This window comes from Chanodichthys erythropterus, chromosome 9, assembly GCF_024489055.1.
Source record: "Chanodichthys erythropterus isolate Z2021 chromosome 9, ASM2448905v1, whole genome shotgun sequence".
NCBI classification, from domain to species: Eukaryota; Metazoa; Chordata; class Actinopteri; order Cypriniformes; family Xenocyprididae; genus Chanodichthys; species Chanodichthys erythropterus.
The window spans coordinates 38,902,455-38,923,529 of NC_090229.1; the positions used below are offsets into that span (position 1 = coordinate 38,902,455).

Here is a 21,075-nt window from a genome sequence, read left to right on the forward strand (position 1 = left end):
AAAACAATGGAAAAGCAGAGAGGAAAATGCATTCTGTGTGAACGGCTTGGTTGCGGTTTTGACGTAACCAAGATCTTCTCCTCACTGAGCTTCTCCATTTCTGCAATGTTGGGTTCAAGTTCAACTGGATAGGCTAACAAAAACATTAAAATGCAACATTCAGACGTGGATTTTTATTTTCAATGCATCAAATATTCGAAATTCTAATTTTAATTTGACAGCTCTGAATTGAACCAATCGCTTTGCAAAATGATTCACTGTTTGGAAGCGTTCAAAGCGGTGACCCCTGCTGGTCAGAACAGTGTAAATACAACAAACACATGCATAAAAACACCTTTTACAAACACATTGCACATGTTTTATTGAAAGTAAAATCTTTCGGATGCAATTAACTAATCATCTAATGAGATCAAATATCAAGAGTCTGTATAATACGTGTTCTTTTATCAATTTTCAGGGTTTGTTTCATGGATGGCTCAGCTAAACAGGCCAATAAGAGACTATTAACTACTATTATTCCTTTAATTATACTAATGTCTCATTAAAGCATCTACAAATGTATAAAACTGATCAGAGATCAGGTAAAAACCATAGACGCATGATTCATGGCTTCACAGAGATCAGAGACTTTGGCAGTTTGATACGAGCTCTGAACCACTGATTCAAAACACAAGATTCGTAAGGTTTTCAATCTTCATGAAGCAGTGTTTGAAAGCTCCCATCATTAAAAGTAGTTTCAGCATCACTGCACAAAACAGAAACGCACCTGAAGCTCACACCAGGCCACCTCCACCCAGGTGTCCGTGTCCAGGCCCTTGTAGACGGTCTTGAAGGACCCGCGGCCGATCTCGATGTCAAACTTGAGGAAGCGTCCGCCCGGAGAGGTGGCGACGGCCTTCATCTCAGCCTCCTCCTCGTTCTCCTCACTGGCCGCCTTTATGTTCATCTTAACGCCATCCGTCAAGTCCATTTTGGGATCTGTTCTCTCCTTCTCATCTACGCTGGCGCCGTCAAGGTCTTTCTGTCCCTTCTGGCTCTCCGTGCTAGATCCTTCCTGTAAACCAGACCGGACGGCCAGAGTTCGATCCACTATGGTGCACAGGTTGATGCTGAGCATCTTCTTCTGCTCCTCACTCTCCGGAGCGCAGTCATCCGGCTGGTGCTCGTCATTGTCCGTGAACCACAGGCTCCTGCGGATGAACCTCTGCCGGGCGCCGGGCGGGTGTTTGGGCGGCGGGTAGGGGCTGGGGTCGCTGCCCGCACGCACCAGCGCCGAGCCCTCCAGCTTATTCACATTGCCCTCGCTGATGGTCTCGTAGATATTGAGCTTCAGCTCACACTGGGAGTTTGGCACAGATGAAGCGCAGCAGTCGAGTTTGGGCTCCATGATTTAAATCAATCACACGCTGCAGCACTGACGCATTTCCACAAACATCAGTGATGTCATATCTGTGGGAATACAACATATTCATCACCAATGCATAATTATTTTTAGATTTAGGATACACCACAACAACTAATCTTTATATCTCTAATAAAAACATGCACAATTTCTGTAAGAATGGAATATACAGTCCTGCCTCAGTTGCCTCCATGTGCACAAAGGTGTCCCCCTGTAGCCTCATTAAAACTCATCTTTGATCATCAAAATGACATATTTAAACATTTTTCCTGTGAAAAAAAAAAATTCATCATGCCTTAAAATAGCTTGAATGTAACTCTACACCCTTGCTTCATTTAAAGCAATGTGTAAGTTTTAGTAGGATCTATTGACATCAATGCAATATAGTAAACATAACTATGTTTTCAGTGGTGTATAAAGACCTTAGAATGAGCCATTTCTATCTCATACACATCAAATTCGTCATTTTGCTCTGCCATGTTTCTACAGCAGCCCTAAACGGACAAACTGCTCTACAGAGTGTGTTTGCTTGACTGCCGTCTCAGACATTAACATTTTTGTCCTGTGTTGGCCACCATAGCTTCTCTATATTGCATTTCGCAACCTCACTGCTAGATGCCGCTAAAATTCACAATATACACGATCTATAAATATGCTAATTAGCCCCGCCTCCACTCATACGCAAGAGCTCAGAGATCCACTCGCTCAACTTACTGAGGTAAACGCTGCACAATGTCATCGCTTTTACACCGTCAGACACATTAGGGCTGGGCGATAATATCGCATGAGATTGTCACGCGCATTTCGTCATTAAAGCCGGTTCCCTGATTGCTGCTAAATCGCCTGCTTTCAAATGGATCGGCATTTAATAGACAGAGCCGTAGATCACTGACAAGCCACGCAATATCGCGTTCATTATCGAAGGCGATTCATCTGCGATATGAACGCGATATTGTGTAGCATGTCAGTGAACAACGGCTCTGTCTATTAAATGCCGCTGCATTTGAAAGCAGGCGATGGCGATTCAGCGGTAATCAGGGAACCGGCTTTACTGACGAAATGCGCGTGACAATCTCATGCGATATATCGCCCAGCCCTAAGACACATAACGGTAATTAATATGATTAGCCTTTTGCTTGACTACATTATCAAACAGCTGCTAATAATGTGTAGCTAATGTTACACAATGCTAATGTTCGCCATGTCAGAGTCAAAAGAGATGCCTTGTAACAATCAGTATCCTTATAGAAATGCTAAGGCAATACTCAAAACTTAAATAAAACTCATCATAACTTCATAATACACCCGCCAAACATATTGCTAAATATACCCGATTTTTCATACCAACAGAAAAATATTCCAGGATAGCCTGGCTTCTCGAGACTCCCCTGCTTCGCAGCACAGTTAATAATATGCTATAAACACATTGACATGATTGGTTACAAGGTAGTTTGTGACGTCAGAAACAGCAGCGATTTCAAACTGCGTTTTTGAGACTCTATAAATCACTGCAGCTTTAAGAAGAAAATACTCAGCAATGCTGTTGACTGATGAATTTGCACATGGTTTGTCTTAAAGCATATTAAAAACACTACATAGACATATAAACAACATTAAAACCTTGATTTTTTACCACAGGGGGACTTTAACACTAGTGCAAATGCTTTAGTTTAGCGCTTCTTTTGTGGACATGTTTATTTAATACTAATATTACATACATACACATATATATATACATATATATATACATATATATATATATATATATATATACACACATATATATATAACATTTTTTTTAAAATGTGCACGTAAATTATCATGTTTTTTGCCCTGTTTAAGATAAAACAAACCATACATTTCCAAGAAAAGAAAAAAAAAAACATTCTCAAAATAGAGAGAAAATTCAAACTTGTTTGAATTACTACCAGACAGTAATTGCTAGGCTATAGTTTTCTCTTTAATCTGAAGCTGTTACATTTTTGTAAGCAAAAAAAGGCGACATATCATTAAATATGCATATTTTTGCGTATTAGAAGCGATACTGCACAAAAGGCACATTTTTCTTAATTTGATGAAGCTCAAAAGGTTCCGAAGTAATAAAATAAAACTTTTATCATTTCGTGCATATAAAAAAGATCACGTTTTTACCTAGTTTTAGCATAAAACATTCCATAAAAAAAGCCGCACTTACCATTAATATGACTGAATATGATTCTAATCGAGCGGCTGTGGAACATGAGATGATTTACCGCATGGGCAAATGTCACTTTAAGAGCGTGGCCTTTAAATGCTACCAATGCTAATCGACGAAGACTTAATCATAACAATTAGATGTGCATTTGAATCATGCAAAATACCGAGGTGAAATCAACACTGTTAAACGCCTCAAAATCCCTCGTTGTATCTATGCGCGAGCGCTTTGCAAATGAATGACGCTTGAAACGAGCTCGAGCTCTGCAGGTGCGACACATATTCAGCTCCAAAATCCTCCATCATATGAAACCAACATGAAGCAGCGATGCGAACTCACATGTGCTGGTGCTGTACGGCGGAACCTCCCGTGGGTTTGATGATGGAGGAAGATCATTGGCGGTGGAGATGAAGCAGACCGCAATAAATCACGCGTGTGACCAGGACACTCTGCGGTAGAGTCGTGTCGAGTCCAGTCGGGCTTTAAACACACGCTATCGTCGCGCTCGCGTCTCACTCACCTCGGCATCCCTGGAAATTTCTCCGTGTGAAAAGGACTGCTGAATCCTGCTTTAGTGCATCTGCTCCTCCACGCCCATCTGAGACCGACATGGAACATTCCAAACATTCCTCTGCCTCCTCATTAATACACCATCTTACCTTTCACATCATCATCATCATCAGGGCAACCCTTGCTCATGGTTTGACAGCCACATTTCACCAAACATGTTGCCAAAAAAGTCAAATGGGTTTGGAACCAGATGAGGGCCAGTAAATGGTTCTTTTTTGGGAGAGCGATTCCTCATTTAGTCACATTTAATGTGGGAAGGAAGAGGAATCTTCAGAAAGTTCAAAACAGCATTCCAAAAGTTCTTTCATTTCAGACAGATAACACAAGAATAGCATTTCAATCCTCATGTTTTATAACCTGTGATGAAGGTGTGTGTTATTGAATTTCCTCCATGAGTAACACAAGCCCGGTTTGGCTCGGATATTCACTGTGAAATTTGAGTCACGCCACTTTCTGTTTCTCCACATGATCTACAGACACAGTTTATGCTTTAAAAATAAACAAGTATCAGACGGAGTGCTTTTGTTAAGCTGTAATTTGCATATGTGAATATAAGTTATGTTTATTGTAATTATTCTGTTTACAGGACAAATTTAAATCAAGAAGTAGGAATTATAACAAAGAGTTAGTAAGCGGTCTGATTCAGGGTGATTGGGACACTTTTAGCCAGTGAGATGAACTGGAAAGAGTCTCCCAATCAACCTGAATTCACCTTAAACTCCATGTAGAGTTCAGACAGTGACTGAGCGACGGCGTAAATACTGGATGAGTGTAAACGAGACATCAGCCGATGGATCATATACTGAACCAGCCCCAAGAACACAGGCCCGGATCCGCTGAGGAATATTGCTCTTGTCCTGTCTCGGAAATCCAGTGAAACTGGAGACTCGGACACTGATGGCGGCACACACTATTGAGTTAAACAGAGCCGCTGGACTGGAGGTACGTCAAAATGACACAGTATCTGAGCCATCTAAACTCTTTCATACACTGTAAGATGAAATGAACTGTAATAGATTGTAAAAACACTAGTGTAAAAGTCAAAAGGTACTAATTGTGACGTTAAGGGTGATTGAGCGCAGAATGTGATGTCATCAAGTACAACATGTTCCTGCATCAACCAATCAGATTTGAGGGACAGGTTTACCGTTTATGTCAAGTTTAAGCTAATGTCAAGGGTCAGGTGCTTCTGCATCAGTGTAATTCACCTGTCATTCCCCTCTGATTTTAGGGATAATAATTCAGGGTTAGGTTTAGGGATAGGGATATGGTAAGGACTACATTTTTGGACAGGAATGTTGTTCAAGGATCTACAAAGTATGTTGACGCATCTAACTCTGCAATAACAAGGCGTGCGCAATGAGCACAGAAACCTGAGGAATAACACAAATAGTCTTTATAAACAGAAACAGGTGCGTAATTAAATAGGAACTATGGAAACTAATAGGGAACACAGACAGGCAAACAGGAAAACCAAAACATGATATTAAAACAGAACATAACTATTACACTAATATGTACGCTTTAGGTAATAATATGTTGCTAATAACTAATATGCACCCTTCAGGGGTATTAATTAAATGTAACAGTATTAAATGTTAAATGTACAGTTTTTGGAAGTAAAAAAGAAGTCATCTAACAATTTACAGTGAAATCCATGGATTTATATTCCAACCAAGGTTCTAAAGAGAATATTAAAGGGTTCCGTCAGGTGCTTCAGGGTTCCCATCATGGATTTAGTTTTAATTAATTAATTTTCTTTAAATTATATGAATTAATCAGCTCGCAAACATTCTTTATCACTAGAAAAAATGAAATAAACCATTAAACATGAAAGTATTATGCAATCATTTAATACATTTCTCTTTATTTAGAAGCTTAAATTGAATCAAGAAGCCTACATTCTATAAAGAACCCCACTTGTCCTTTTTTTTTCTAAGAGTGCACAATTCAGCTCACATTTGATGGTTTTTCATTGAAATAAGTATTAGTTATGTACATTAGGATTTTATGTTCCATCTTCCGTCCCAGGTGAAAAAAAGTACATTTCTATAATATACTTATAGTGTTCTATTTTCATGCACTAATTTTGTACTTAATATACTAAAAATTCTTCTTTAGTACTTCTTAGGATCATGTACTCAGCTGTGCTATTTTGAGAAATATGCATGAAATATGAACTAAAATGTGCTTTTAATAGTGTACTACAAGTGGTAACTAAATATATTTTTGTAATACAGAGATTATTAAAAGCACATTTTAGGTCATATTTCATGCTGTCTCAAAATAGCACAGTTGAGCACACTTACATGTTTTTAAGATGATCCTAAGAAGTACTAAAGAAGTATATTAAATAAAAAATGAGTGCATGAAAAATAGCGCATTATAGAAGTGTACTTGTTTTTCACCTGGGGTTATTAAATGAATGTTTATTGCATTATTTTAGTGATGTGTTTTATGTTTATGACACTGTGCATCTTTCATTAATATTTATCTCGTCTTCGGGAAAAGCTGCTCGTTTTCTTTTAAGGTGATTGTCAGTATATGTTAAAGTTTAAAAAAAACACATTTTAGTACTTCATTAGGTTGGAATTTCAACATTAAATCAGTTAATGAATCTTTTTTACTGTCAGTTTAAGTTAACAGAGTGTCTATTTACACTAGCTCCACACAGCGGTAGTGAACAAGGCTCACAGATCTGGCTATTAATGCGATCGATGCGGGTTTGAGTCTGCCTTTTGCAGAGCTCGCATTTATTTTCAATAAAAATGAAAATAATGTTCTAAAAGTGGAAATAAACTGCGAATGTGTTTAATAATATTAAAAGTGTTTATAGGGTAGGGTTAGGGGAAGGTGTAGGGAGGGTTTTTATTCTCCCAATAAGGCGGCATCCAATTAATAATTTTAATAGATATAATCATTTACACTCTATGATATTATTGCATCTTGTTAATGTACTAAAATACTGAGGTGTAAATAGTATTTGCCAGCATAAAGTATAGATAGCATCTTTACTCTTATTGCAAAGAAATGATACTTTTACACGGTGTAAATAAAATCTGTCGCTATTTTCAGCTAGTGTAATGCTGCTATTGTCACTTAGTGTAAATAGAATATAATGCTATTATTACTTAGTGCATACAGCCGCTGCCTTAAGTTAAGTCCTAAAATTGTGCTGTCATATTATTTACAGTAAAGTTGTGGCAACCACATTTGCCATTTTGTTTCACCATAAATTGTGCAGATTTTGAGAGTTTATACAGTATTTCTAGAGCCGGTATCTGAACACAGACCAATCAGGACTAAAAACTGCTGTTTCACAAGCTTTTCATTTTGATCAAAAGAGTAAAAAGTCCCATAGACCACCAGAGTGACCCGAGCCTAAAGACCAGAAACAGACCAACAAATGGCAATAAGTGCAGAACCAGAAATGAGAAAATGAGTTCTCACAGGATTTCTCTCATGATATTCATATATTCCAGTATGTCCCCCATATAAAGACGATACTAGATTGAATGTTGATTATTTTCCTCATATTCTCCATTGTTGCAGCTCCTCTCTTCCCAGTCTGTCAGTAACGCTCTGTTTAGTTCCTGTCTCTATGAAGCCCCTCCTTCTGAAAAGCACAATGTGCTCTGATTGGTCAGCTGGAGCAGTGTGTTGTGATTGGTGTTTGGGAAATGCCCCGCCCCTTACCATAACCGCCAGTTTCAACACACTACTAACTAACTCAAGCAGGCCCCGCCCCTTTATTCTGCGCATGAATTATTTAAATGAGGAATATTGTGAAGAAACTCAAGATGGAGTTCAGAAACACTGACACTGATATAGAGAAGAACAGCAACATTACACACTAAAGAGAGATGAACATGGAGAAAAGCAGAATAGTAGCTCTTTAATACTAAAAATATTTTTTATCATACTTGTAATACAGGCAGGGAAATTAAAAGGTTACTATGTAAAATAGCTTTAGTGAGTAAACACAAGGAGGAAGTGAAGTTCCTTTATGAAATGGCATTTAAAGTCATATGAGTTTGAGCTGTGTGTGTGTGTGTGTGTGTGTGTGTGGGTGGGTGTGTGTGTGTGTGTGTAGGTGTGTGTATGTGTGTGTGTGTGTGTGTGAACTGGATTAAACTGAATTTTTCCAATTGTTATGAGCTGTTGGTGTCTGTCTGTGGACAGAGTCAATACAACACCGGAAGTGTGTGTGTGTGTGTGTGTGTGTGTGTGTGTGTGTGTGTGTGTGTGTGTGTGTGTGTGTGTGTGTGTGTGTGTGTGTGTTTAAGCAGTGTAACTAAAAGCTCTGTAGAGGATCAGGGAAATGTAATTTCCCTCTGGTGGATCGATCAGCCGCTGGAGCGCAGCCAGAGAGAGCGAGGAGAGCGTCGTGTCATTGCGATTGCACAGTCAGCAGAGGAATACTGATGGGAAGCATGAATGAAAGAGAGGAATAAAAATGGACAGAAGGATGGAATGGAGAGATCTATTTAAAGAGAGTCAGAAAGATCCTTAAAAGCAGAACAATTGGTGCTCTTGTTTTTTTTTTTTTTTTTCTTCCATATCACATATTTTAGTAATCATCATGAATTAGGTATCATTCAAAAGCTTAAACACTCAAAATTTTGAAATTGGATATTGCGTTACCATGGAAACAGCTCCTCTTCTAGTGGGTGGTGTCAGATTTCAAATTGTACAAAATGTATTGCTCTACTTTATAATCTAATCTTTTTCTAATCTTGACAAAACACATATCTTTGGAAATGTCTGAGAGGCTCCATATTTGGCCACTGTTTTGTGAAAGAAGTACTGATTTGTTACTGGAGAACTATTTTTGGTACGGTGCCTAAATGAAATCTCACAAGAACCTCTATTTTTTCTAAATTTGGAACATAATTTGGTCAGACACTGTTGGTCATGCTGTATATGATCCTCTCTGAAACTGTTACACATGCCTTCGTCACATCATCTCACCTTGATTACTCACTTCTTTATGACCTTTTAGCTAAAAACATCAAATGATTACAATATGTTTTAAACGCACCTGATTGATCACTCGCACAAGTAAGAATGAGCATATTACTCCAATTGTTCATCACCTTCACTGGCTTCCAGTTTCCTTTAGTATAAACTTACTTAACCCTTATGTGTTGTTGGGGATGTTTTCATCCACTATGGGGTGATTTTGAGTCTTAATTTGGCCACAACTTTCTCTGTTTCAGCAAATGGAATGATTTTTGGTGACAGATCTTATTTTGATATATATTTTGGGAAAATGCTTTGAAAATTTTCAAAACCTCAAAAATACACTGTGGGCAAATTCACTACCCTTTCATTATGTCCGTGGCTGAAAACATCCACTAAATTAAACTGCTGTAAAAATGTATCAGATAAATATTTTTTTCACATTTTTTTGCATAAATCTGTTAATCAACCTCAGTCCTGATCAAAACTACTAAATGTTTTTTAAAAAATCCAAGATTTTTACTTTTTTATTGCCAAGTTTATAAATGATGTCACTGATTTGGGTGAAAAAAACACAAAAAATGTCTTATTTTCAATATAAAAAGTGATTTTTTTTTTTACCTTTTATCACAGTGTTGGACATGTCAAAGATTAGTAACAACATTGGTTTTGATGCATTGTTAGTTTTTGTGCAGCATCAGATTTTAATTTTTTCTTCCATTATAATGACATTTTTTGATTGCAAAGCCTTGACACCATATAATCATGCATTCTTGATTGATGGTGGTTTTCCCTGTTGGGAAGAGGTAAAATTTCTCATTTTTACAGTTGATCACCAAGTGGCGCCATTAACACTTTAGATAGGCCTGTGCAAAAAAAAGCTTAGTTACTGGCTTTTATATGGAATTATATGGAGTATAACAGCATATTATAGCGTGTGTGTGTGTGTGTGTGTGTGTGTGTGTGTGTGTGTGTGTGTGTGTGTGTGTGTGTGTGTGTGTGTGTGTGTGAGTAAGACCTTTGCGCACTTACCTTGAAAATATGACTCAAAATATGCACCTCAGCTCTCAGAACTACATGGAGTAAACAAAAACAAAGTAAGTGTATTCATACACCTGTTGCCTGTTACTAATGTTGTTACTAATCTTTGACATGTCCAAGACTGTGATAAAAGGTAAAAAAAAATCCAGTCCACAATCACTTTTTATATTGAAAATAAGTCATTTTGTGTGTTTTTTTCCCCCAAATCAGTGACATCATTTATAAACTTGGCAATAAAAAAGGACAGAGGTTGGATTTTTTTTAAACATTTAGCAGTTTTGATCAGGACAGAGGTTGATTAACAGATTTATGCAAAAAAAAATTGAAAAAAAATATTTATCTGATACATTTTTACAGCAGTTTAATTTAGTGGATGTTTTCAGCCACAAACACAACGAAAGGGTAGAAAGGGTAAAATTTGAACAATGCACAAGGGTTAAGTACTGACCCTCACTTACAAAGCTCTTCATAACCTTGGTACTTCATATTTATCTGATTTACTTCAACATCATGACCCATTGGTTCCTTAAGATCTGGTCACTATCGCTGCCAGGTCTTTAGTGTTGCAGGTTATGAAATGCTCTTACGACATCCGTCAAGCATCATCCTTTCTTGTGATATTGCTGTTCAGTAGTTGGTAGGATTAAGGTGTACTAATATTATCCATCTTTCTCTCGCCAGGCTTCTCACAGTCTGGGTATGTCGCCCGCCCCTCTGAACATGAACCATTATGCCAATAAGAAGAGCGCGGCGGAGAGCATGCTGGATGTGGCCCTGCTGATGGCTAACGCGTCTCAGCTGAAGGCCGTGCTGGAGCAGGGGCCCGAATTCACCCTGTACACGTCCCTCATCACGCTCATCAGCCTGTCGCTCTGTCTGCAAGTGTTAGTGGGGATCTTGCTCATCTTCATAGGTGAATGAGAACACACATAAAATAAACAATGGAGTTTGTTGAAAATTGATCGTAGTCGTATGCTCTCCAAATGCTCTTGCGGTACTTTGATGTCATACACCGGTCAGTCTGTGCAGTGCCGAACGTCCAGTTTCATTCTAAAAGTTGTAACTTCTTCCTGAGTCTCTCCATCAGTGTCGACTCCGGTTTGAACAATGTAAGGCTGAACACTTTCCTCATTTTGTCTCGTTCTGAGAACATTATTAAAGGCCAGATAACTTTGAATAAACATTCTATTAATGTTACCGGAAGAACGTTTGTTTATAACTTTCCAAGAACGTTCTGAGAATGTTCCCTGTCAGCTGAGAAGTGGTTAATTTGAGTGGGTTAATGGGGATTTTTTGAATTACAGCTCAAAATCAGAGCAGAACAACATACTGTACCAGTTTAATCTTATATCCAAATAAGATGACCAACATCTCTATCTCTGCACACAGATTCCCAAGAGGGTTTCTTATTTTGTCTTATATTCGCACATGTGGTGAAACTGCGGTGCCGGAGAACTGCTGAGTGAATCTCTGTTGACACTCGTTCATTCAGTATATTGAAGCTGTAAGCAGAGCTCTGCTTCAGGAACGCTCTGTGAAACTGAATTTGAATTTGGGATTAAAGAGCAACACATGACAATGGCCTCACAATACGCTCTCCCCTGCTCTCTTGTTCTGTTTGACCTACATATCAGCAGATCCTTTCTGCCTGTCTTTCCCTTTCTGTGACCCTCCAGAGCTTCCATTCTGAACCCGCTGACCTCACGTATCTCTCTCTCTCTCTCTCTCTCTCTCTCTCTCAACCAGTTGAGCGTGATGTGAGCGCCTTTCATTTTCAGTCTTTCAATCACACACACAGTAACAATGAATTATGAAATGTGATTTTTGTTGATTAAAAGGCTGTTTGCAGCGAGTGCTCTGGTGGATAATGCATCTCTCATCATCAGAGAGCACTTTCATTCAGTCAGACTGTAACTAATCTGTGATGATCAGACCGATCTGAACCAGCTAGCAAGGTAGTCTGGGTCACAACCGATGTATCGCCAGAAACAGTTACAAGTCAATAACCGTGAGCCTGGCCGACACGAAGCTCATCAGAAGAGTCTAGTGTGAAGAAAACGGCCAGCTCACACTGAACTATATGATATTTTGCATTGGTTCTGACGGTCAAAAACCTTAAAGAACAATGTGTTGAATGTCTACTGCTATTGCTTGAACCTCAAACTCTGAGTTTTTGAAGATTTGTGGCATTAGTTATTAGGGCTGCCCTATTGTTTTTCTTGGGTAAATATTTTCTCATCAGCCGAACAACTTTTGTGCTCATAGTTAGACGCCAGCCCAACAGAAAGTCAGCTATTTATGGTTGTTTGAAAAATGCACGCTCCTGAATTCCTCCTAGGACATTCATCCGATCACCATTATACTCGGTCAGCATGAAGTCAAGACATTGAGGATGCTAAATTGCAAGAAGATTTTTGATATCTCAAATGGTTTGGCCGTGGCATTGAAGTAAATTCATGGTGAGAAAAGGGAAACAGGAAGTGTGATTTTGATGAAACTTCAGCTGTGTGTTTGTTGTAGGAGGCCGATCACATGGATGCGACTATTGTGAGTCAAAGTCATAGACTTTTACTTACAGTCACCAAACCTGGTATATATGTTGTTCTCAGCCGGACAACTTTCTAATTTACAGTCATTTGTTCCAACGAACAGGAAGTCAGCTATATTTCTTTGAATGTGGATTTTTTTTTTTAACTACTGCTCCAAAGGCCATCATACAATCCACACCAAACTTTCTCAACATGAAGTCAAGACATTAAGGATGCTAAATTGCTGACGGATTTCGGGTATCTCAAACGGTTTGGCCGTGGCGAGGCAACGTATTTATGGTGAAAAAAGAGAAACAGGAAGTGTGTTATAACTTCTACAAACATGGACTGATATGGATGACACTTCAGCTGTGTGCTCACTGTAGGAGTTCGATCACATGGATGTGACTATTAAAAGTCAAAGACATAAAACCACCAACTGGCAACAGGAAGTGTGTCACTTTCAAAATGCTTTGAAATCGCCCTCTTATTTTTACCCGATTTGTGTTTAAACTTCGTCAGAATAATGTCAACACAAGTCAGATGTAAACCTGTGAAAGGATTCTTGATATCTTAAACACTGTTGCCATGACAATGCATCAAATTTTGCCATTTTTCTGGTGTTTCTGAGGCTCTTAGCATGCTTCATATTGCATGAAACTCAACACACGTCAGGATTGTCATCCAGCAGACATGGGCAATGCCTTTGAAACGGGCATGGTGGAGGGGCTCACTAGCGCCACCTTCTGACAAAAGTAGGAGGGTTAATTTTACCTACAGTCACCAAACTCAGTACACATATTGTTCTCATCAAGCCATACAACTTTCTGATTTACAGTCATTAGCTCTGACCAACAGGACGTCGGCTATTTTGGTTTGAATGTGGATTTTCTTTTTCTTTTTTCTTTTTTTCAATCAAGTCTCTGAATTTTAAACTTTTATATGATACGCATCAAACTTTTTAACATGATGCCAAAACACTGAAGGTACTAAATTGTGAATGGTTATCAAACGGTGTTGCCATGGTGAGGGATTAAAGTAATGTGGAAAAAGGAAAACAGGAAGAGTCTCATACAGGGTTCCCACACCTTGGTTAACTTCAAATTCAAGGACCTTTCAAGGACTTTACAGGTCCAATACCCTCAAATTCAAGGACTTAATGTGGAGACACATTTCAAGTAAGAGCAAGGTTACATTGTTACAGTTTTCATGTGTCTAACACAACTATGCAAAAAAGCATTTTTTTTATTTATTTTTTTATTTATTTTTGCCCATATGACAGAGATCTGATATTCTATTTGTCGTATTTCTGTAGGTACATCCTATGCTGTATTCTAAAATGATCTGATATTAGATCTGAGCTTAGGCTCATGTAACCAGAAGTTTAAGATATATAAATATGCTTTTAAGTTTTTCTTGCCTCATGGTTTTACATCTGTGAAATGTTGAGGTACCATCGTAGTAGATTTGTGCGTGCGTGAGTAGTCTGTCGTCTCCCTTAAGGCTGATTTATACTTCTGCATCGAGTGTATGCCGTAGCTGCGACGTAGGCTGTGTGTACCACGCGTAGCCTATGACGTGGCCATGACGTGCACCTCTTCAAAAATGTAACAACGCGTCAATTCTACGCGGACCGCAAGCGCTGTGATTGGTCTGCTAGAACCCCTCCCTCAGGTCAAAAAACTGGCGCGGCGCAATTGGAGAAGAGCGAGCATTTTCAACGTCCATAGAAATGAAAAACACTCTGTTTCAGGGGACAGCTGTTTCTTCTTCGGCTTTTGCCTTGATCCTCAACATGACTGCGGACACTGCCCACTAGTGGTCTGCATGCACGTCGACGCGGACAACGACGCAGAAGTATAAATGAAAACAGACGCATAGCCTAAGGTGCAGAGGCTCCGGTGTAGGTCCGACGCAGAAGTATAAATCAGCCTTAAAGCCTCCGTGGTAGTGGTGGTTGTGGTGCCGGAGCTTGGGCCCGTCATCGCTGCTTGCAGCTATATTTCAAATGGATTTTTTTCATTCATTTGAAACAAACCTGTGTTTATATGCAGATAAAATAATGCACAACCAAATATTAGAATAATTTTTATATTTTGAGAGTGAAAGGACGTTGAAGACAAAGTTGGACAGCAAAACTGATGTTGATGTTAGTTAACAAGCTAACAAAAATATATTATAACAACGTTTCACTTACGTTCCCATTACGTTATGATAATGTAGTTTCTGAATGTTCAGAACATCCAGTTTTTTAAATGATTTACAAACGCTTTTTCTTGGTTATGCGAACGTTAAAGGGAACATTCCATTTGATCATTCTGCAGACATTATAAGAACGTTACTTACATTTAAAAAATGAATGTCCAACTGAAACATTTCAGGAAAAACTCTCCATGAATGATGTATTAATAATGTTTTTGTGTTTAATGTTTTTAGAACATTATTAAAGACCAAATAACTTTGAATGAACGTTCTATTAATGTTACTGGAAGAACGTTTGTTCATAACTTTGAGAAAACCTTGCCAGAACGTTCCCTGTCAGCTGAGATGCTGGATTACTGTGTTTGTTCAGAGCTCATCTGAAGTGTGACTATGTTTCTCGTTGCTGATTGCAGTGAAGTGGAACCTGAACGATGAGCAGAAACACCTCCGGCTGAATGTCTTAGAGAACGTCACAACAGGCTGTATCTTCATCATCGTCGTCATTAACGTCTTCATCACTGCGTTTGGAGTTCAGCGGCCCAATCCAGGCCTGCGACAGTAGCTCAAACACTGGTATATTACAGAATACACTCAAAACACATCAAAACTGGAGAAACACACTCTCCTCGCTTTACAAGAACTTACATTTCAATCGCATTTATGAACTTTGCAGCATGGCATTATTGTATTGATCTCATGAATAATTGTAACCACAGTTATAATACATTAAAATACTTCTATTTTCATTGAACACACCTTAATGCATTATGTAAGATTTTTGCAGTAAAATGTCATAAAACCACTAGGCCAGTGTTACATATTTTGTTCACTTGAGTACTTACAATATCCCAAATGTTTCCAACTATTTGTAAATTGTGAGAAAATTGCAGTTTTAACCAAGGCTCCGGGACGTGTGAGGAGTCGCCTGTCGATTGTGTCATACCCACGTTACCCTCGGTTACCGGTTTATTTTGTAGAAACCATGGAAACACCAAAGACGCTTTAATATTTACATGTTGTAATAGACAAGGGAACAACTGTTTTGATATATTTATAGACAGAAAACTAATTATTGTTATATAGCTCAACACGTTTAATCTTATTGTTTAAATCTAATTTTCTTGATGTTTTGCGAGTCTCATGCTTTACCATGCCTCAGAGAAAAACACCATTTTGTCAAGTAGCTAACATAGCATAATCAGATGCAGCTTTATTTTTAGTAACAGTAATACAGCATTTGCTCCATCATACAATACGTTCTAAAATGAATTGCATGTCATTTATCAACACAATCATCCAGTATTTAATATGATATTGTAAAATCAATCTATCTTACTGCAGTGTGTAACAGTGTCTCACAGCAGCCGCCGAGCGAACGCACAGAGTAACGTTATAACATCATTTTCAACACTCTCAAATGTGTCTAATATGATAAACAGAGCTGTGTTTCCTCATACTCATGACCGGAAAAGCGGCAGCGGCGCCGGCGACTGTGTCATAATAAAAGTCCCGCTGCTCGTGAGGCGTGTGTTGATCAATCGCTCCAGCTCCTCGTTCAGCTCCACAACACTCGCTCCTGCTCTGCTTCATACTACAGTAACGTTAATAATCTCATCCATGAACATGATTTCTTCCCGAGTCCAATCCTTATTCTTTTGCACCGTCTGTTGAGATGATTTCACAAGATTCTGTGCTCAAACTTGGCGTCATCAAGCTACGCCTTTGTTTTGAATAGATCTCTAGCGGACAAAATTATACATATTGCACCTTGAAAAACTAATGACAAACAACCAGTTTCAGATGGAACAAGGAATCTGCAAATATTATAATGCATTTTAACTCTTTACAATTATTTAAGATATAATGCAATAGAATACCTTAATACATGCCTTAAGTAAAGAGTTACAAAATTTGTTTATGAAACCAATAAAAAAAACAAGATAAGATTAATTTGTCGCAATGCTGCAACTTACAATGTATTTCAACAAATTATTATATTTCATGATGCTGTTTTCAAGGCAGCGAATTAAGTACTTTTATAAGCACTTCATACAACTTTTTAAAAGTTGAAAGTGGCTGATTACATCACAATTGATCATAGCCCAGAACACAGGCCTGTCATGATATCTTGTGCTGTATTCACACATGCTCTTTTACTCACTTTTGTGATAATTCAGCTTGACAGTAATTAAATGAACTGGAATTAAAGCGTTTGACATGCATCACTGATACTGTGTTTCAGATATTGCTCCTTCATATAAAGACACATTTGTGGCACTGCTTTCCATGAATATGGTAGGCCTACAAAAAAAGAGCCAAGGAAAGATGGAGGTCATGAGAGCAGCTGACGGAAGTGGTGAAATGACATAAACTCTCTTTTCCAGCCGTAGCCTGAGACTGAAACATGGCTGTCCTGTTGTGTTACACTTCTCTGGATGGATGGATGAAAACAGGGAGCTGTGAAGGCATTTTATAAAGTCTTTTATACAGCAGATGATCTGCATGCAGAGCTCAATATCTATTTCATTTTCATTGCGCTCATCTCTATCAATGTCACTTTCAGTTATTGTGTCCATCATCTCTTAAGGGCCGTTCACACAGAGCACACTAGTTGAACTTTGTTTAATTTGTGCGCTGCGCTTGTTTAGATCTGTGTCACGTGCGAGACACTGCAAAAGATGAAAGACACGAGTGCAGCAGTCAAAGATGTTCATCTATCACACGTTTACAAAGACAATAAAAACAGAAAAGCAGCGCATTGTAATGTGTGGACAGCCCTTTATTCTGCTCTCCTCTCAGCTTACAGCCACTGAGCAAGAAAGTTAGGAAAGTTTTACCCCTGTCACATGACCAGATGAATACTACTTTATTTTGGTTGCAGAATAAATAAATCATGGGTGACAAATACTGTATGCATCAGTAACTGTAACTTGAAGCTGTATTCATGCTGATATATTTTCTCAGTATTAAAGAGGCCATATTATGCTCTTTCAAAGTCTTGATGTTGTTTTTGTGCTCAACTAGAACAGGTTTTCAGAACACACACACACACACACACACACACACACACACACACACACACACACACACACACACACACACACACACACACACAAGCTACTGCTATAGCACATATTTAGTCTGATGATCTGATGCTGACCTCTGGTGGCACATTAGTGCATTAACACAGACGGTTGTACATGCAGTGTGAATCTATTGTTGCGTCCCCCTTTTGTCTAGAGGTGAGGGGAGAGTAACATATAGAAAAAAGCTGCAAGCAGCGATGAAAGGGCCCTCGCACCCGGCCTCATCGCCACCCGTTGGCCTCAGGAAAACTGTGAAGAGTGGCAGACATGCATGTAAGCGAGAAAATACAGGAGAATTATGGCAAAGTCATTTAAAAGTGCCACACTTTCTGCTGCCAACAGGTGGCGCTTTGACCATAACCAAATATTGTGATATAGATGTTTTCAAGCTAGAAATATTATCAAATGAAGTTTGGAGCAGATCGGGCATCAAATAAGAGGCATGAACAAGGAATGTGTTTTCACTTCATTGGGCTTTATCTTTTGATTTTGTTTTAATATATACACTTTGACAAATACCATTTAATAACATTTTCTATATACATGTAGGTATTATATATAACATCTGATGATATATGACTTCAACCTACTTTTTTCTTCATGTGATGTTTAGACTTTAGAGAGTTAAAAGTATGGAAGGGCTTCCACATCTCCACCACAAAAAACATGCTTTTGTAAAACATAATTATTATTAAAATAAATGACATGCTTGCTGTGTCCACTAGAGGGTGGAAAAGAGAAAAAGAGAGACTGTTCTGTGATCACAATGCATGTCTGATTGTTATGCGTGATTGGTTCTGTCTAGTTTGTGTGTGATAAGAGGAGATTGGAGAGAGTAAACAGAGTTGTTCACTATATTTCTTGCCCGGTTGTTTGTTTTTTTACACCACAATGCTAAATCATAATTATGAGATTAAACCTCAAAATTATGAGATGAAATTCTAAATTATTACATATTAAGTTCAAAATCATGAAATTATGACTTAAAAAGTCATAAGGTTATGAATAATTTGGTGTGTTCCTACCAACTTGTGTGTTAGCAACTTTGTGTCGGCCCAGATCCGGACCACATCTGGCACATGCGGAATGATGATCTGGGCCACATGTGGCGGGAATGGCGGCACACATAACCTGATATAGTTCAATGTGTTCCTGGGTCAACATTTTTGTTGATCCTGGAATAACATTCAAATCAACCGATCAGATTTGAGGGACATGAATTGGTGCTTCTACATCAGTGTTATTCATTTATCATTTCCCTCTGATTTTTGGGATAACTTATGGGTAGGGTTAGGTTTAACGATAGGAATGGGGTTAAGACTACATTTTCAGACTAGAATGTTGTTCCAGGATCAACAAAATATATTGACCCAGGAACGCATCTAACTCAGCAATATCAGGACGTGCTTAATGGCACTTGTGCGGACCGCTACCATTTGCCAGATCTGGGCCACAAGCAGGCCATAGAAATGCCACATGTCAGCCAAGACAGCAAAGAAATAAACCAGAACTGGACCTTATCTGAGCCACAAAATTTTTATATATTATTTATAGAATCATCTCAGAATTAACAATCCTGTTATCAAGCAAAATCACTGAAGGAAAGAAGAAAAAAGAGATGAGCAGAAACACAAGAACTACAACTGACTTCAGTCCCAGTCTTAGAGCAAACCATCTCTTACTGCATATATGCAGTATTGACTCAGTTACTCTTGAATGCAATGTCATATACTGTATGCACGCATCAAATGAAACCATTTCACTGCAGTGTTTTGGAGTTATGGACATTTTTTGACAAAGGCCTATCTGGGCCTGTATTTATCAAGCTTCTGAGAATTACTCAGAAGAACACTGCTAAGAATTGACTTAAGAGTAACAAATTCTTTGCTCAAATCTGCACTTAAAAGTTAGTTATCAAGCATCTCTGATAAATTCACATTTCACATTGAATGGTGAAATTCCTAAGAGGAGTTTACATTCAACACATTTGACAATAAAGAATTTTCAAGAGAATGAAAGGGAACTCGCACTGTGTTCTGAGACACTAATGGGGAACACCTCTGTGTGACTGGGATCTGATTCAACTGTCAAATCACGGCAATTGTATCGGTCAGCGACAGCCTACGATGAACTACCAGTGTGACCAGAAAGTATATAAGGGGCATTTAGAAAACGTCATCCTCTTTTTGTCTTTTGTTTGAAGCATTGTACAAACCCGATTCCAAAAAAGTTGGGACACTGTACAAATTGTGAAAAAAAAGGAATGCAATAATTTACAAATCTCATAATCTTATATTTTATTCACAATAGAATATAGATAACATATCAAATGTTGAAAGTGAGACATATTGGCTCATTTTGGATTTCACGAGAGCTACACATTCCAAAAAAGTTGGGACAGGTAGCGATAAGAGGCCGGAAAAGTTAAATGTACATATAAGGAACAGCTGGAGGACCAATTTGCAACTTATTAGGTCAATTGGCAACATGATTGGGTATAAAAAGAGCCTCTCAGAGTGGCAGTGTCTCTCAGAAGTCAAGATGGGCAGAGGATCACCAATTCCCCCAATGCTGCGGCCAAAAATAGTGGAGCAATATCAGAAAGGAGTTTCTCAGAGAAAAACTGCAAAGAGTTTGAAGTTATCATCATCTACAGTGCATAATATCATCTAAAGATTCAGAGAATCTGGAACTATCTCTGTGCGTAAGGGTCAAGGCCGGAAAACCATACTGGATGCCCGTGATCTTCGGGCCCTTAGACGGCACTGCATCACATACAGGAATGCTACTGTAATGGAAATCACAACATGGGCTCGGGAATACTTCCAGAAAACATTGTCGGTGAACACAATCCACCGTGCCATTCGCCGTTGCCGGCTAAAACTCTATAGGTCAAAAAAGAAGCCATATCTAAACATGATCCAGAAGCGCAGGCGTTTTATCTGGGCCAAGACTCATTTAAAATGGACTGTGGCAAAGTGGAAAACTGTTCTGTGGTCAGACGAATTAAATATTTGAGGTTCTTTTTGGAAAACTAGAACTCCATGCCATCCGGACTAAAGAGGACAAGGACAACCCAAGTTGTTATCA

The 21,075-nt window shown here is 38.6% G+C and overlaps 2 protein-coding genes across 3 annotated transcripts in view; one reads left to right on the top strand and one right to left on the bottom strand.

Moving 5' to 3' along the window:
- Positions 1-21,075, bottom strand: part of LOC137027392 (serine/threonine-protein kinase WNK2-like) — an 88,400-nt gene that overhangs the window by 63,227 nt on the left and 4,098 nt on the right. For both annotated transcript variants that reach the window (XM_067395544.1, XM_067395543.1), the window contains exon 3: positions 767-1,449. In XM_067395544.1, the coding sequence (XP_067251645.1) occupies positions 767-1,387 (621 nt within the window). In that variant the 5' untranslated portion in view covers positions 1,388-1,449. The remainder of the gene's footprint in view (positions 1-766; positions 1,450-21,075) is intronic.
- LOC137026504 (ninjurin-1-like) lies at positions 10,767-15,461 on the top strand. Its single transcript, XM_067393858.1, has 2 exons — positions 10,767-11,082; positions 15,313-15,461. The coding sequence occupies exons 1-2, from the start codon at positions 10,869-10,871 to the stop codon at positions 15,459-15,461; spliced, it is 363 nt and encodes a 120-aa protein (XP_067249959.1). The 5' UTR covers positions 10,767-10,868.

What these genes read in the sequence shown, in the direction of transcription:
- LOC137026504 (XM_067393858.1), top strand. Translation starts at nt 10,869, where the DNA reads ATGTCGCCCGCCCCTCTGAACATGAACCATTATGCCAATAAGAAGAGC. An exon ending in GATCTTGCTCATCTTCATAG is followed by an intron (nt 11,083 to 15,312) that starts GTGAATGAGAAC and finishes TGCTGATTGCAG; the next exon opens with TGAAGTGGAACCTGAACGAT.